The sequence below is a fragment of the Balaenoptera borealis genome (assembly GCF_965194805.1).
Source record: "Balaenoptera borealis genome assembly, chromosome: 5".
NCBI classification, from domain to species: Eukaryota; Metazoa; Chordata; class Mammalia; order Artiodactyla; family Balaenopteridae; genus Balaenoptera; species Balaenoptera borealis.
In genome coordinates this window covers 136047247-136064568 of record NC_138862.1, presented here as the reverse complement: position 1 = coordinate 136064568, position 17322 = coordinate 136047247, and the positions used below count along the sequence as shown (strand labels likewise).

Here is a 17322-nt window from a genome sequence, read left to right as displayed (position 1 = left end):
TTTTTTGATGATGGCCATTCTGACCGGTGTGAGGTGATATCTCACTGTAGTTTTGATTTGCATTTCTGTAATGATTAATGATGTTGAACATTCTTTCATGTGTTTGTTGGCAATTTGTATATCTTCTTTGGAGAAATGTCTGTTTAGGTTTTCTGCCCATTTTTGGATTGGGTTGTTTGTTTTTTACATGTTGAGCTGCATGAGCTGCTTGTAAATTTTGGAGATTAATCCTTTGTCAGTTGCTTCATATGCAAATATTTTCTCCCATTATGAGGGTTGTCATTTCGTTCTTGTTTATGGTTTCCTTTTCTGTGCAAAAGCTTTTAAGTTTCATTAGGTCCCATTTGTTTATTTTTGTTTTTATTTCCATTTGCCTAGGAGGTGGGTCAAAAAGGACCGTGCTGTGATTTATGTCATAGAGTGTTCTGCCTATGTTTTCCTCTAAGAGTTTGATAGTGCCTGGCCTTACATTTAGGTCTTTAATTCATTTTGAGTTTATTTTTGTGTATGGTGTTAGAGAGTGTTCTAATTTCGTTCTTTTACATATAGCTGTCCAGTTTTCCCAGCACCACTTATTGAAGAGGCTGTCTTTTCTCCACGGTATATTCTTGCCTCCTTTATCAAAGATAAGGTGACCATATGTGCGTGGGTTTATCTCTGGGCTTTCTATCCTGTTCCATTGATCTATATTTCTGTTTTTGTGCCAGTACCATACTGTCTTGATTACTGTAGCTTTGTAGTATAGTCTGAAGTCAGGGAGCCTGATTCCTCCAGCTCCGTTTTTCTTTCTCCATATTGCTTTGGCTATTCGGGGTCTTTTGTGTTTCCATACAAACTGTGAAATTATTTGTTCTAGTTATGTGAAAAATGCCATTGGTAGTTTGATAGGGATTGCATTGAATCTGTAGATTGCTTTGGGTAGTAGAGTCATTTTCACAATGTTGATTCTTCCAATCCAAGAACATGGTATATCTCTCTATCTATTTGTATCATCTTTAATTTCTTTCATCAGTGTCTTATAATTTTCTGCATACAGGTCTTTTGTCTCCTTAGGTAGGTTTATTCCTAGGTATTTTATTCTTTTTGTTGCCATGGTAAATGGGAGTGTTTTCTTAATTTCACTTTCAGATTTTTCATCATTAATGTATAGGAATGGAAGAGATTTCTGTGCATTTATTTTGTATTCTGCTACTTTACCAAATGCATTGATTAGCTCTAGTAGTTTTCTGGTAGCATCTTTAGGATTCTCTATGTATAATATCATGTCATCTGCAAACAGTGACAGCTTTACTTCTTCTTTTCCGATTTGGATTCCATTTATTTCTTTTTCTTCTCTGATTGCTGTGGCTAACACTTCCAAAACTATGTTGAATAACAGTGGTGAGAGTGGGCAACCTCGTCTTGTTCCTGATCTTAGTGGAAATGGTTTCAGTTTTTCTCCTTTGAGGACGATGTTGGCTGTGGGTTTGTCATATATGGCCTTTATTATGTTGAGGAAAGTTCCCTCTATGGCTACTTTCTGCAGGGTTTTTATCATAAATGGGTGTTGCATTTTGTCAAAAGCTTTCTCTGCATCTATTGAGATGATCATATGGTTTTTCTCCTTCAGTTTGTTAATGTGGTGTATCACATTGATTGATTTGCATATATTGAAGAATCCTTGTATTCCTGGGATAAACCCCACTTGATCATGGTGTATGATCCTTTTAATGTGCTGTTGGATTCTGTTTGCTAGTATTTTGTTGAGGATTTTTGCATCTATGTTCATCAGTGATATTGGCCTGTAGTTTTCTTTCTTTGTGACATCTTTGTCTGTTTTTGGTATCAGGGTGATGGTGGCCTTGTAGAATGAGTTTGGGAGTGTTTCTCCCTCTGCTATATTTGGAAGAGTTTGATAAGGATAGGTGTTAGCTCTTCTCTACATGTTTGATAGAATTCGCCTGTGAAGCCATCTGGTCCTGGACTTTTGTTTGCTGGAAGATTTTAAATCACAGTTTCAATTTCAGTGCTTGTGATTGGTCTGTTCATATTTTCTACTTCTTCCTGGTTAAGTCTCAGAAGGTTGTGCATTTCTAAGAATTTGTCCATTTCTTCCAGGTTGTCCATTTTATTGGCACATAGTTGCTTGTAGTAATCTCACATCATCCTTTGTATTTCTGCAGTGTCTGTTGTAACTTCTCCTTTTTCATTTCTAATTCTGTTGATTTGCGTCTTCTCCCTTTTTTTCTTGATGAGTCTGGCTAATGGTTTATCAGTTTTGTTTATCTTCTCAAAGAACCAGCTTTTAGTTTTATTGATCTCTGCTATCGTTTCCTTTATTGCTTTTTCATTGATTTCTGAACTGATCTTCATGATTTCTTTCCTTCTGCTAACTTTGGGGTTTTTTTGTTCTTTCTCTCATTGCTTTAGGTGTAAGGTTATGTTGTTTATTTGAAATGTTTCTTGTTTCTTGAGGTAAGATTGTATTGCTATAAACTTCCCTCTTAGAACTGTTTTTGCTGCATCCCATAGGTTTTGGTTTGTTGTGTTTTCATTGTCATTTGTCTCTAGGTATTTTTTTATTTCCTCTTTGATTTCTTCAATAATCTCTTGGTTATTTAATAGTGTATTGTTTAGCTTCCATGTGTTTGTATTTTTTACAGATTTTTTCCTGGAATTGATATCTAGTCTCATAATGTTGTGGTCAAAAAAGATACTTGATGCGATTTCAGTTTTCTTAAATTTACCAAGCTTGATTTGTGACCCAAGGTATGATCTATCCTGGAGAATGTTCCATGAGCACTTGAGAAGAAAGTGTATTCAGTTGTTTTTGTATGGAATGTCCTATAAATATCAATTAAGTCCATCATGTTTAATGTATCGTTTAAAGCTTGTGTTTTCTTATTTATTTTCATTTTGGATGATCTGTCCATTAGTGAAAGTGGGGTGTTTAAGTCCCCTACTATTATTGTGTTACTGTCGATTTCCCCTTTTATGGCTGTTAGCATTTGCCTTGTGCATTGAGGTGCTCCTATGTTGGGTGCCTAAATATTTACAATTGTTATATCTTCTTCTTGGATTGATCCCTTCATCATTATGTAGTGTCCTTCTTTATCTCTTGTAATAGTCTTTATTTTAAAGTCTGTTTTGTCTGGTATGAGAATTGCTCCTCCAGCTTTCTTTTGATTTCCATTTGCATGGAATATCTTTTTCCATCCCCTCACTTTCAGTCTGTATGTGTCCCTAGGTCTGAAGTGGGTCTCTTGTAGACAGCATATATACAGGTCTTGTTTTTGTATCCATTCAGCCAGTCTATGTGTTTTGGTTGGAGCATTTAATCCATTTACATTTAAGGTAATTATCAATACGTATGTTCCTATTACCATTTTCTTTATTGTTTTGGGTTTGTTATTGTAGGTCTTTTCCTTCTCTTGTGTTTCCTGCCTAGAGAAGTTCCTTTAGCATTTGTTGTAAAGCTGGTTTGGTGGTGCTGAATTCTCTTAGCTTTTGCTTGTCTGTAAAGGTTTTAATTTCTCCATCAAATCTGAATGAGATCCTTGCTGGGTAATCTTGGTTGTAGGTTATTCTCCTTCATCACTTTAAATATGTCCTGCCACTCCATTCTGGCTTGCAGAGTTTCTGCTGAAAGATCAGCTGTTATCCTTATGGGCATTCCCTTGTGTGTTATTTGTTGTTTTTCCCTTGCTGCTTTTAATATTTTTTCTTTGTATTTATTTTTTGATACTTTGATTAATATGTGTCTTGGTGTGTTTCTCCTTGAATTTATCCTGTATGGGACTCTCTGTGCTTCCTGGACTTGATTAACTATTTCCTTTCCCATATTAGGGAAGTTTTCAACTATAATCTCTTCAAATATTTTCTCAGTCCTTTTCTTTTTCTCTTCTTCTTGTGGGACCCCTATAATTCAAATGTTGGTGTGTTTAATGTTGTCCCAGAGGTCTCTGAGACTGTCCTCAATTCTTTTCATTCTTTTTTCTTTATTCTGCTCTGCAGTAGTTATTTCCACTATTTTATCTTCCAGGTCACTTATCCGTTCTTCTGCCTCAGTTATTCTGCTATTGATCCCTTCTAGAGAATTTTTCATTTCATTTATTGTGTGGTTCTTCACTGTTGTGTGCTCTTTAGTTCTTCTAGGTCCTTGTTAAACATTTCTTGTATTTTCTTCATTCTATTTACAAGATTTTGGATCATCTTTACTATGATTATTCTGAATTCTTTTTCAGGTAGACTGCCTATTTCCCCTTCATTTGTTAGGTCTGGTGGGTTTTTGCCTTGCTCCTTCATCTGCTGTGAGTTTCTCTGTCTTCTCATTTTGCTTAACTTACTGTGTTTGGGGTCTCCTTTTCGCAGGCTGCAGGTTCATAGTTCCTGTTGTTTTTGGTGTCTGTCCCCAGTGGCTAAGGTTGGTTCAGTGGGTTGTGTAGGCTTCCTGGTGGAGGGGACTAGTGCCTGTATTCTGGTGGATGAGGCTGGATCTTGTCTTTCTGGTGGGCAGGTCCACGTCTGGTGGTGTGTTTTGGGGTGTCTGTAGCCTTATTGTGATTTTAGGCAGCCTCTCTGCTAATGGAGGGGGTTGTGTTGCTGTCTTGCTAGTTGTTTGGCATAGGGTGTCCAGCACTGTAGCTTGCTGGTCGTTGAGTGGAGCTGGGTCTTGTTGTTGAGATGGAGATCCCTGGAGATTTTTGCCATTTGATATTACGTGGAGCTGGGAGGTCTCTCATGGACCAGTGTCCTGAACTAGGCTCTCCCACCTCAGAGGCACAGCCTTGACACCTGGCTGGAGCACCAAGAGCCTGTCATCCATGTGGCTCAGAATAAAAGGGAGAAAAAAAGGAAAGAAGAAGATAAAATAAAATAAAATAAAATAATTAAAATTAAAAATTATTTTAAAAAATTTTTTTAAAGTAATAAAAAAAAAAGAGAGAAAGAAAAAAGAGAGCAACCAAACCAAAAAACAAATCCACCAATGATAACAAGTGCTAAAAACGATACTAAAAAAAAAAAAAAAAAAAAGGACAGACAGAACCCTAGGACAAATGGTAAAAGCAAAGCTATACAGGCAAAATCACACACAGAAGCATACACATACACACTCACAAAAAGAGAAAAGGGGAAAAAAATATGTGTATCATTGCTCCCAAAGTCCACCTCCCCACCTCCTCAATTTGGGATGATTCGTTGTCTGTTCAGGTATTCCAGAAATGCAGGTACATCAAGTTGTTTGTGGAGATTTAATCCACTGTTGCTGCGGCTGCTGGGAGAGATTTCCCTTTCTCTTCTTTGTTCGCACAGCTCCTGGGGTTCAGCTTTGGATTTGGACCCACCTCTGCATGTAGGTCACCTGAGGGCATCTGTTCTTCGCTCAGACAGGACGGGGTTAAAGGAGCAGCTGCTTCAGGGGCTCTGGCTCACTCAGGCCGGAGGAGGGAGGGGTACGGAGTATGGGGTGAGCCTGCGGCGGCAGAGGCCGGCATGATGTTGCAGCAGCCTGAGGCGCGCCGTGCGTTCTCCCGGGGAAGTTGTCCCTGGATCACGGGACCCTGGCAGTGGCGGGCTGCACAGGCTCCTGGGAGGGGCGGTGTGGAGAGTGACCTGTGCTCGCACACAGGCTTCTTGGTGGCGGCAGCAGCAGCCTTAGCGTTTCATGCCCCCCTCTGGGGTCCGCGCTGATAGCCGCGGCTTGTGCCCGTCTCTGCAGCTCCTTTAAGCGGTGCTCTTCATCCCCTCTCCTCGTGCACCAGGAAACAAAGAGGCAAGAAAAAGTCTCTTGCCTCTTTGGCAGCTCCAGGCCTTTTCCCGGACTCCCTCCCAGCTAGCTGTGGCGCACTAGCCCCCTTCAGGCTGCGTTCACGCCGCCAACCCCAGTTCTCTCCTTGGGATCTGACCTCCAAAGCCCGAGCCTCAGCTCCCAGCCCCCGCCCGCCCCCGTGGGTGAGCAGACAAGCCTCTCGGGCTGGTGAGTGCTAGTGGGCACCGATCCTCTATGCAGGAATCTCTCTGCTTTACCCTCTGCACCCCTGTTGCTGTGCTCTCCTCCGTGGCTCCGAAGCTTCCCCCCTCTGCCACCCGCAGTCTCTGCCCGCGAAGGGGCTTCCTAGTGTGTGGAAACCTTTCCTCCTTCACAGCTCCCTCCCACTGGTGCAGGTCCCATCCCTATTCTCTTGTCTCTGCTATTTCTTTTTTCTTTTGCCCTACCCAGGTACGTGGGGATTTTCTTGCCTTTTGGGAGGTCTGAGGTCTTCTGCCAGCGTTCAGTAGGTGTTCTGTAGGAGTTGTTCCACATGTAGATGTATTTCTGATGTATTTGTGGGGAGGAAGGTGATCTCCATGTCTTACTCTTCTGCCATCTTCAAGCTCCTCTCCAGCTGTTCCTGATTTTTTTTTTTTTTTTGCTGTTTTGTGTATTCCTCTGCATCTTGGTTCAGTTGGGTGCAGTTTTCTGGGTTCATGTAGTGTTTCTAACTGATGGAATCATTCATAAGCAAATACGAAATTCCAGCTTTACTCATATTGTTCCCTAATATATCAGTCGTCTTGGAATAAATTTGCATTTTCCAAACAAGTAGAGTTGTTTCTATATGATTCTTTCTTTCTTTGGAATTTTAATCAATGACTTTCTCCTATCAGGAGCCAGTCTCAGTTTTCTTTCCTGAATGGTATAGTGATTAATTCCTTCTTTTCCATAGGAATCACCTTAGTTTAAGGTGGAAGGATCTTGCCTCTCTTCTCTGGTGCACGAGTATAGGAGGGTCGCTCATCCATCTTGGGTATGATCTCCAGCAGACCAAAGTAGTACAGGTGAAGAGGCAGTGGGGCTTTGCTGCTGAAGCTCTAAAAGGCATTTGGCTAGACAAGGGCAATAACCTTGCTGTTTTCCCTCCATTTAGAGACCCTCCAGAGTAGTGGGTGAAGCATATCCCCTTTCCATGTGGGGAAAGATTAGATTTTCTAAAACCCTGACTTCATTTTTAATTTTAAGTGTAGGGTCATATTTTAGATGAAAATATTCTAGAATAAACTTTTCACTTTTTCTAAGGCAGTGTTTCCCTGAAAGTGCTCAAATAAGACTGTTTAGTTTTGCTTAACCCAGTGTCTTCAGCTATCTTTACTATAGGACGTCTTAGTCTTTAATATGCTAGTGTGCATTGTGGATCTCCAGGAAGAGGGATATTTCCTGCCTTATTTGATTGTGTCCCAAATTGGGACTGGGACCCGTTTTTCTTAGGCTGTCCCCTAGAACTGTTTACAGATCAGTTAGCTTGTCAGAGTCATCATCTAGTGGCCATTTGGGAATTTCATAGCCTTTGGCTGTTGCAAGTAAGTTTGGAAGTAGCTTATTGATGCTGTTTATTTTCACTGTATCTTAATCTAATTTGATTCTATTTCCCTCTGATATTTTAGGAATTAGCTTTCAAAAAATCCCTGCCTATGAATTATTACACAGTATTCTACCACATTCAAGAACAACTGCCCAGAGACTGTTTTGTGGTGAGCGAAGGAGCAAATACTATGGATATTGGGCGCACTGTGCTTCAAAACTACCTTCCTCGTCACAGGTAAAGGAAATTATAATGAATTGGAACGTGTTAAATTAGAAACTACAAAAAGCAGATTGAGAAAACATTTGAAAATTATACGTGGCCAGTGTAAGGACATACTTCATAAAAGTATTCTTAGGTGACGTTTTGTAGTGTTTCTATGCTTGGTATGTCCTGAGATCATGTGATAATTTGTATACTCAGTGTTCGGAGGATATATTCACAGTCTTCCAAGAAATCATGAGTGATTTCTCCCATTCATTTGCTTATCCTTAACAAATTAGTTCCTCACAGTCTAAAAACTTAATAATAAGGAGAATGTTTTATTGTTCTTTATTTTTCCATGAGCCATGTAAAAATGACTAGATTTGTGCCAACCCCACCATCTGTGATATGCCCCAGAGGGTTTCATTTTAGCTCTGTTCCCCAACAGGCTTGATGCTGGTACTTTCGGAACAATGGGAGTCGGTTTGGGATTTGCCATTGCATCTGCTCTAGTGGCTAAAGATAGAAACCCAGGGCAGCGGGTCATCTGTGTGGAAGGAGACAGTGCATTTGGATTTTCTGGCATGGAAGTGGAAACCATCTGCAGGTAAAGCAGCATCCTGAGTCAGCATTTCTTTTTCCAAAATATGAAAAATTATACCCAAGACCCACTTGCCTAACAAATAGTTACCAAGCGTTCACCATGTGGCAGGTGCCCCGTGCATGGCACTGTGCTGTGTCCTGAGAATACTAGTATAAATACCCTGGGGTCTGTCTCATCCAGGACAGCATGTTCATGATCTCTCTACCACATGCCCAAAACCTGCAAAACTGGGGAGTAGTTTTTAGGTCACTGAAAAAAAAGTTCTGGTCTGATAAAAGCTTGTTTTCTGCATGGAGATAGCAGAGCTTGGTGGTTAAAAGAACGGCCTCTGGGTCAGTTGGCCTGGACTTAAATACTGGCTTGACCACATCAGACCCAGGTGACTAGGGTTAAGTCTCTTAACCAAACTTAAGTCTCCTCTAAAGTAGGGATAGGAGTCGTACTAGTTCCTACCTTATAGGACAGTTGTGAGGAGCAAGTGCTTCAGAGGGAATTAAGTATGGAAGGTGTCATTCTTATTAACTCCCAGATCTGTGAAAACCAAGGGTCAGAAAAGCTCAGTCATTTTCCTGAGGTCCGTAGCTGCATAGTGGTGGGACCAGGTCTGCCAGCCACTAACCATGCATTCTTTCTACTGCTCCATGATGTTTCTGTTAATAATTTGATAGTCTTTATTAGGATAACAAATGCTTAATTTTTGGTCTTACCCTAATATTACAAAAAAGCTTATAGAAAACTATCCATTTTCAAGTTAAAATTTCAATCCAATGAAAAGAAATTGCTTCAGAATGAAAAATTATTTCCTTTATATTTTACTCTCAATTTTAGGTACAACTTGCCAATCATACTTTTGGTGGTGAATAACAATGGAATTTACCAAGGTTTTGATACAGATACTTGGAAGGAAATGTTAAAATTTGGAGATGCTACTACAGTGTAAGTAACCCAGAACAGTGTATATTTATGTTTTCTCATCTATTTTAATCTCTCTTTAAAAAGTCTGCTCTACTGGAAACCTTCTCCTGTGGTGTCAGTATTGCTTGTTTTCATGGTCAGCTGCTCTGAAGGACAGGAACCCTGTCTGCATGGTTCCTTTTTGCACAACCATCCTTGACTGGCACTTCAATGAATACTTTATGATCAGGGAGCCACTGAAGGCTCGGGTGAATGAGTTTCATGTCTGAGCCTTGTTAATGAAAAGGCTTATTGCAAATGCTCCCAGTCCTACTATTCCCACTACACCATGTAGGAATACAGATGTTTACATATTATTTATGATATAGAGGTCTTCCTTCCTTTTACCGCTTAGCTAAATCTTGGTCATTTGATGACTGCCAAACTGAGACAGTATTGTGGCTGGCTGTGGGATGAGGAAGTTGTGAATCTGTGAGTCAGCCGCAGGGGAGCAGGCTGTGGGTATGTTTGCTTATGGCTCGCTGACTCTGTTTGTTGTTTTGTCGTTATTTGCTGTTTTGTGGTAACCATTCCTTTTTTCCTCTTTTTTTTGGAGGGGGGATTCATAATAGTTGATGGTGTAGCCTTCACTGCCCAGTATAGTAGCCACTAGCCACATGTGGCTGTTTAAGTTAAATTAAAAATTCACTTACTCTTTTTAACTAGTTACATTTCAAGTGCTCACCACAACAGGTCACTAGTAACTGCTATACTGGGCAGCACAGATATAAAAATTTCCATCATCAATAGAAAGTTCTATTGGACATTGCTATACATACAATAAAAAATGTATGGAAAGTTTAATGTACTGGCATCTCAGTTTACGTAAAAGTATGCCTTTCATTTTATACGAAATTTTTCCACAAATTATTTTAGAGAATTTTTTCTATTGACTTGTGACCTTCTTTTTCAGGGCCCCTCCAATGTGTCTTCTGCCACACTCACATTACGAGCATGTCATGACTGCATTTGGAGGCAAAGGGTATTTTGTACAAACACCAGAAGAACTCCAGAAATCCCTGAGGCAGAGCCTGGCAGACACAACTAAACCCTGTCTTATCAACATCATGATTGAGCCGCAAGCCATGCGGAAAGCCCAGGTAAAGATGATTGCTAAGCAGAAAGCAGAAATGCATCTCCCCTCCCACCCCCAAAAGTATCTACCAAATAGAACACCCTGTTATTTACTGAGTTCTGTCTAAACTGTTTCTGAGCTTGTCACTTTCATTTGTTGTTCAATGAATATTTGTTGAGGTATGTGTTAGGTGTGCTGTGTCAGGTGCTAAGAATAGCATAGTGAGCAAACCAGGCTCGGCCCTCACCTCATGGAGTTTACTGTCCAGTAGGAGAGTACAGTCCAGTCACCTCTCAACTGAATGTATCACAATAGAGTGAGGCAATTCCTCTGAAGAAAAGAAACCCAGTTCTGAATGAACATAAAACAAAGGAACCCAAGAGGTGTGTGGAGAAAAGGGAACCCTCCTACACTGTTGATGGGAATGTAAATTTCCATACTGTGGAAAACAGTATGGAGGTTCCTCAAAAAACTAAAAACAGAGTTGCCACATGATCTAGCAGTCCTGCTGCTGGGTATATATCTGGAGAAAACCATAATTTGAAAAGATACACACACCTCAGTGTTCACTGCAGCACTATTTACAGCAGCCAAGACATGGAAGCAACCTAAATGTCCAATGACAGATGAAGATGTAGTATATATATATACAGTGGAATACTACTCAGCCATAAAAAAGAATGAAATAATGCCATTTGCAGCAACATGGATAGACCTAGAGAGTATCATACTAAGTGAAGTAAGAAAGTGAAAGACAAATACCATATGATATCACTTGTATGTGGAATCTAAAATATGACACAAATGAACTTATCTACGAAACAGAAACAGACAGATATAGAGAACAGACTTATGGTTGCCAAGGTGGAGAGGGAGTGGGGGAGGGATGGATTGGGAGTTTAGGATTAGCAGGTGCAAACTATTATATATAAAATGGGTAAACAACAAGGTCGTACTGTATAACACAGGAAGCTATATTCAAAATTCTATTATAAACCATAATGGAAAAGAATATGAAAAAAAATGTGTGTGTATACACACACACACACACACACATATATAACTGAATCACTTTGCTGTATAGCAGAAATTAACACAACATTGTAAATCAACTATACTTCAATAAAATAAATTTAAACAAACAAACAAAAAACCCCACAAAGGAATTCAATTTATATTGGAGTCACCAGGAAGACTTCTCAGAAGTGATGCTTAAACTGAGAGCTGAAGGATAAGTAGGGACAAACTCAGCAAAGAAGCGAGGGAAAAGATGTGCAAAGGCTCTTTGGCAGGAGGGAGCACGGCAAGTCCAAGGAATTGAAAGAAAGCCAAAGTGGCTGGAAGACAGAGAGTGGAGGAGGAAGCACAATGGGATATGAGACTATAATAGGGTAATTTATGCAATTATATTCAGAGTTAGTTACTTTGGCCTTTAAAGCAAAACTACGGTGTAGACTATAGCAGTAAAATAAATGACAGTGTGTAGTATGTTCCTCTCCCATCCCAGGTTAAGTTGCTTTTCATACTTTGTACTCTGAGTCTGGTCCAGCTACTTTGCTTTCTCTTATATACCTGGCCTCCATGCCTGCACCTTGCATATCAGCTGCTGTTTTCAGTGTTTTACTTTTTTTCAAGTAGTTTCTGTCTTGGTTCTTTATACATGTATCTGCTGTTAGATTTTTTTCTTTTTTGAACAAGGCAGGCAGTGGACAAATGGGCAGAACGGATACCTGGACAATCAATGAAATGTAAATTAATTTGGAAACTATGAAATATATAGAATTCTACTGAAATTCTGTTTCTATAAGACAGATATCAAGGACGTTGGTGAAAGGAACAAAGGGGAACTACAAAACAGCCAGAAAACAGCAAAATGGCAATAAGTACATACCTATCAATAATAACTTTAAGTATTAATGGATTAGATTTTTGAATCAAAATAAATAGAGTGGCTGAATGGTTAAAAATAAGGCACATCTATATGCTGCCTATAAGAGACTCACTTCAGATATAAGGACACAAAGAGACTGAAAGTGAAGAGATGGAAAAAGATAATTCATACAAATGGAAACCAAAAGAAAGCTGGGGTAGCTATACTTATATCAGATAAAATAGACTTTAAAACAAAGACTGTAATAAGGGACAAAGAAGGGCATTGCACAATGATAAAGGGGTCAGTCCAACAATAGGACATAACATTTGTAAATATGCACACAACATAGGAGCGCATATATACATATGCAAATATTAACAGACCTAAAAGGAGAAATAGACAGCAATACAATAATAGTAGGAGACTTTAATACCCACTTACATCAATGGATAGCTCATCCAGACAGAAAATCAGTTAGGAAACATCAGCCTTAAATGACACATTAGAACAGATGGCCTTAACAGATATATTCAGAACATTCCATCCAAAAGCAGCAGAATACACATTCTTCAAGTGCACGTGGAATGTTCTCCAAGATAGATCATATGTTAGGCCACAAAACAAATCTTCATATATTTAAGAAGATTAAAATCATATCAAGCATCTTTTCCAACCACAGTGGTGTGAAACTAGAAATGGATTACAAGAAGAAAACTAGGAAATTCACAAATATGTGGAGATAAAACAGCATGCCACTGAACAACCAAGGGGTGGAAGAAGAAATCAAAAACATTTTTAAATGTCTTTGAGACAAATGAAAATGGAAATACAACATATCAAAATTTATGGGACACAGCAGAAGCAGCTTGAAGAAGGAGGTTCATAGCAGTAAAAGCCTACCTCAAAAAACAACAACAAAAAAAATCAAACAACCTAACTTTACACCTGAGGGAACTAGGAAAAAAACAAAGCCCAAAGTTAGTCGAAGGAAGGAAATAACAAAGATCAGAGCACAAATAAATGAAATAGAGCCTAAAAAGACAATAGAAAAGACCACTGGACCTAAGAGCTGATTCTTTAAAAAGATAAAATTGACAAAGCTTTAGCTAGACACACCAAGAAAAAAAGAGAGAGGACTCAAATAAATAAAATCAGAAATGAAAGATGAGCCATTACAACTGATACCATGGAAATACAAAATTTCATAGAGACTACTATGAACAATTATATACCAATAAATTTGATAACCTAGAATAAATGGATAAATTCCTAGAAACGTAATAACCTGCCAAGACTGAGTCATGAAGAAATAGAAAATCTGAACAGACCGATTACAAGTTAGGAGATTGAATCAGTAATCAGAGCCTCTCAAACAAAAGTCCAGGACCAGATGGCTTCATTGGTGAATTCTACCAAACATTAAAAGCAGAATTAATATCAATTCCTCTCAAATTCTTCCAAAAATTAAAGGAGGAAGGGACACTTCCAAAGTCATTTTTACAAGGCCAGCATTACCCTGATAACCAAAACCAGACAAAGATACCACAAGAAAAGAAAATTACAGGCCAGTATCCCTGATTAACATAGATGTAAAAATCCTTAATAAAACATTAGCAAACCAAATTCAACAATACATTAAAAGGATTATATACCATGATCAAGTGAGATTTATTCCAGGTATGCAAAGATGGTTCGATATCTACAAATCAATTAGTGTGGTACACTTCGTTAACAAAATGAAGGATAAAAATCATATGATCATCTCAACAGATATAGAAAAAAGCATTTGACAGAATTCACCATCTATTTATGATTAAAAAATCTCAACAAAGTGGTTATAGAGGGAACATACCTCAACATAATCAAGGTCATGTGTCACAAGCCCACAGCTAAGATCATATTTAACAGTGAAAAACTAAAGCTTCCTCTAAGGTCAGGACCAAGACAAGGATGCTCAGTCTTGCCACTTTTATTCAACATGGTATTGGAGGTCCTATCCAGAGCAATTAGGCAAGAAAAAGAAATGAAAAGCATCCAAATTGGAAGCAAAGAAGTAGAAGTGTTACTATTTGCAGATGGCGTGACATTATATATAGAAAACCCTAAAAACTCCACTGAAAAACTATTATAATAAATTCAGTAAAGTTGTAGGATACAAAATTAACACACAGAATTCTGTTGTGTTTCTATACAGTAACAACAAACTATCAGAGAAATTAAGAAAACGATCTCATTTACAACTGCATCAAAAAAGAATAAAATACCTAGGAATAAATTTAACCAAGGAGATGAAAGATCTGTACACTGAAAACTATAAGACATTAATGAAAAAAATTGAAGAAGGCACAAAGAAATGGAAACTATTCCATGCTCTCGGATTGGAAGAATTCATATTGTTAAGCTGTCCATACTACCCAAAGCAATATGCAGATTCAGTGCAATCTCTTATCAGAATTTTAATGGCATTTTTCACAGAAATAGAACAAACAATCCTAAAATTTGTGTGGAACCACAAAAGACCTCAAATAGCCAGAGCAATCTTAGAAAGAACAGAGCTGGAGGCATTAAATTACTTGATTTCAAAATATATTACAAAACTTTATTAATCAAAACAGTATGGTATTGGCATTAAAACAGACACATAGATCAATAGAACAGAATAGAGACCCCAGAAATACAGCCATGCATATATGATCAGTTAATTTATGACAAAGGAGAAAAGAATATACAGTGGGGTAAGGACAGTCTCTTCAGTAAATGCTGTTGAGAAAACTAGGCAGCCACATGCAAAAGAATGAAAATGGACCACGATCTTACACTATACACAATAACTCAAAATGGATGAAAGATTTGAATATAAGACCGAAACCATAAAATTCCTAGAGGAAAACTGACAGTAAGCTCCTTGACGCTGATCTTGGAGATAATTTTTTGAATTTGACACAAAAGCTAAGGCAACAAAAGCAAAAATAAAGTGGGACTACCTCAAACTAAAAAGCTTCTGCACAGTAAAGGGAATCGTCAACAAAACAAAAAGGCAACCTATTGAATGGGAGAAAATATTTGAAATCATATTGTCTGATAAGGGGTTAATATCCAAAAAATATAAAGAACTCATTTAACTCAATAGCAAAAAACAATCCAATTAAAAAATGGGCAGAAAATATGAATTGACATTTTTCCAAAGAAGACACACAGATGGTCACCAGGTACATGAAAAGATGCTCAGCATCACTAATCATCAGGGAAGTGCAAATCAAAACCACAATGAGGTATCACCTCATACATGTTAGAATGGCTGTTATCAAAAGACAAGAAATAAGTGTTGGCAAGGATGTGGAGAAAAGGGGAATCCTTGTGCCCTCTTGGTGGCAATATAAATACATGCAGCCATTATGGAAAGCAATATAGAGTTTCCTCAAAAAATTAAATGCAAAACTACCATGTTATCCAGCAATTCCACTTCTGTGTATTTATGGGAAGAAAATTAAAACACTAACTCTAAAAGATACATGCACTTCCTTGTTTATTGCAGCATTATTTACAGTAGCCAAGATATGAAACAGTCTACAATGGATGACTGGATAAAGAAAATGTGGTGTATATATACACAATGGATTATTATTTAGCCATAAAAAAAGAATGAAATCTTAGCATTGCAACAACGTGGATGGGCCTTGAGGGCGTTATGCTGTATGACTTAAGTCAGATAGAGAAAGACAAGTATCATATGATCTCTCTTATGGAACCTAGAACAAACAAAAAAACCAAGCTCATAGATACAGAAAACAGATTGGTGGTTGCCAGAGTTGGGGGGTGGGGAGTGGGCAAAATGGGTGATGGGGGTCAAAAGGTATAAACTTCCAGTTATAAAATAAAGACATTGGAGATGTAATGCACAGCATGGTGACTGTAGTTAATAATACTGCATTGCATATTTGAAAGTTGCTAAGACAATAGATATTAAAAGTTCTCATTACAAGAAAAATTTCTGTGACTATATATGGTGATGGATGTTAACTAGATTTATTGTAGTGATCATTTCTCGATGTGTACAAATATCAAATCATTATGTTGTATACCTGAAACTAATATAAGGTTGTCTATTATACTTCAATTAAAATTTAGAAAGAGAGAGGCTTTGGCATAGCCTCTCGTAGGCTCTTCTCATAGCAGAGAGAAGAGATGCTTAAGAAGAAGCATGGTGATGGGGATGGTGACCATAGAAGGGCTAGGCCGGAAACGTGATGGGGTAGGTGGCATTAGCAGGGATTTATGTGGAGCAAGCAGGCAGACTGTTTTCAGGTAGGATTAACAACTTTCAGAACCTACTTAGTACCTTTGTGGGTTTATTGATTGCCTTGAAAAAAAAACTATTTGTTGAAATGATTTCTGCAAGCTAGACACCCAATAGATAGGTTTTAAAATCGCATGTCATTTATCTGTAGCTGAGTATTGCTTTTCAGTAGCTGGGATGTCAGTTTTGCAACCAGGATGCCCTCCTCCTGGCATCAGGGCATCAGAGCACTAAGGAAACTAAAGCCACAAGAGGCTTGGTAAGCACGTTCAGAGCACACAGACAAAATAGACTTGAGACCTGTGTTAGTCACAGAAGGGCCCTAATTGATTGTCCCTTCTCTGCTAATGCCTTTCTAAATGATCTGCTTCTAATGGTCTATTCTCTGAATCCTCTATGAATTTGGGGGGTATTGCTGGAGAATACAAGTTATTTCCTCTTGTATAATTTCATGAGGATTATCCTTGTATTTTTTGCATCTACCACTTCAACATTATTTATCTTCATTCCAGTAGAATTCCCCATATATTATAGTATCTAAGCTGTTTATTTTTCGTTGATTGTGTGCCCATTACCATTTGTCATTTTTTAAAAATGAAGTATAGTTGATTTTGCAATATCATGTTAGTTTTAGGTGTACAACATAGTGATTCAATATTTTTATAGATTATACTTTCATAAAATTATTCATAAAGTTATTATAAAATATTGGCTATATTCTCTGTGCTGTGCAATATATCCTTGTAGCTTATTTATTTTATACATAGTAATTTGTGTCTCTTAATCTCATACCTCTATCTTGTCCCTCCCCCCATCCCTCTCCCCACTGGTGACCACTAATTTGTTGTCTGTATCTGTGAGTCTGAAAAGATACATGCACCCTAGTGTTCATAGCAACATTATTTACGATAGCCAAGATATGGAAGCAACCTAAGTGTCCATCGACAGAGGAATGGATAAAGAAGATGTGGTATAGATATACAATGGAATATTACT

The 17322-nt window shown here is 38.3% G+C and overlaps 2 protein-coding genes across 9 annotated transcripts in view; one reads left to right on the top strand and one right to left on the bottom strand.

Annotated features, from left to right (window-relative positions):
• The window catches only part of LOC309629108 (uncharacterized protein), a 59988-nt gene that overhangs the window by 7080 nt on the left and 35586 nt on the right, over nt 1-17322 (bottom strand). The window lies entirely within an intron of this gene.
• Nucleotides 1-17322, top strand: part of HACL1 (2-hydroxyacyl-CoA lyase 1) — a 48821-nt gene that overhangs the window by 28179 nt on the left and 3320 nt on the right. For 7 of the 8 annotated variants that reach the window (XM_082392737.1, XM_082392736.1, XM_082392740.1 and 4 more), the window contains 4 exons: nt 7402-7556; nt 7972-8130; nt 8956-9063; nt 9995-10181. In XM_082392737.1, the coding sequence (XP_082248863.1) occupies nt 7402-7556; nt 7972-8130; nt 8956-9063; nt 9995-10181 (609 nt within the window). Of the gene's footprint in view, nt 1-6686; nt 6799-7401; nt 7557-7971; nt 8131-8955; nt 9064-9994; nt 10182-17322 lie in introns of all 8 variants that reach the window. The other variant, XM_082392739.1, reaches the window with a different exon arrangement.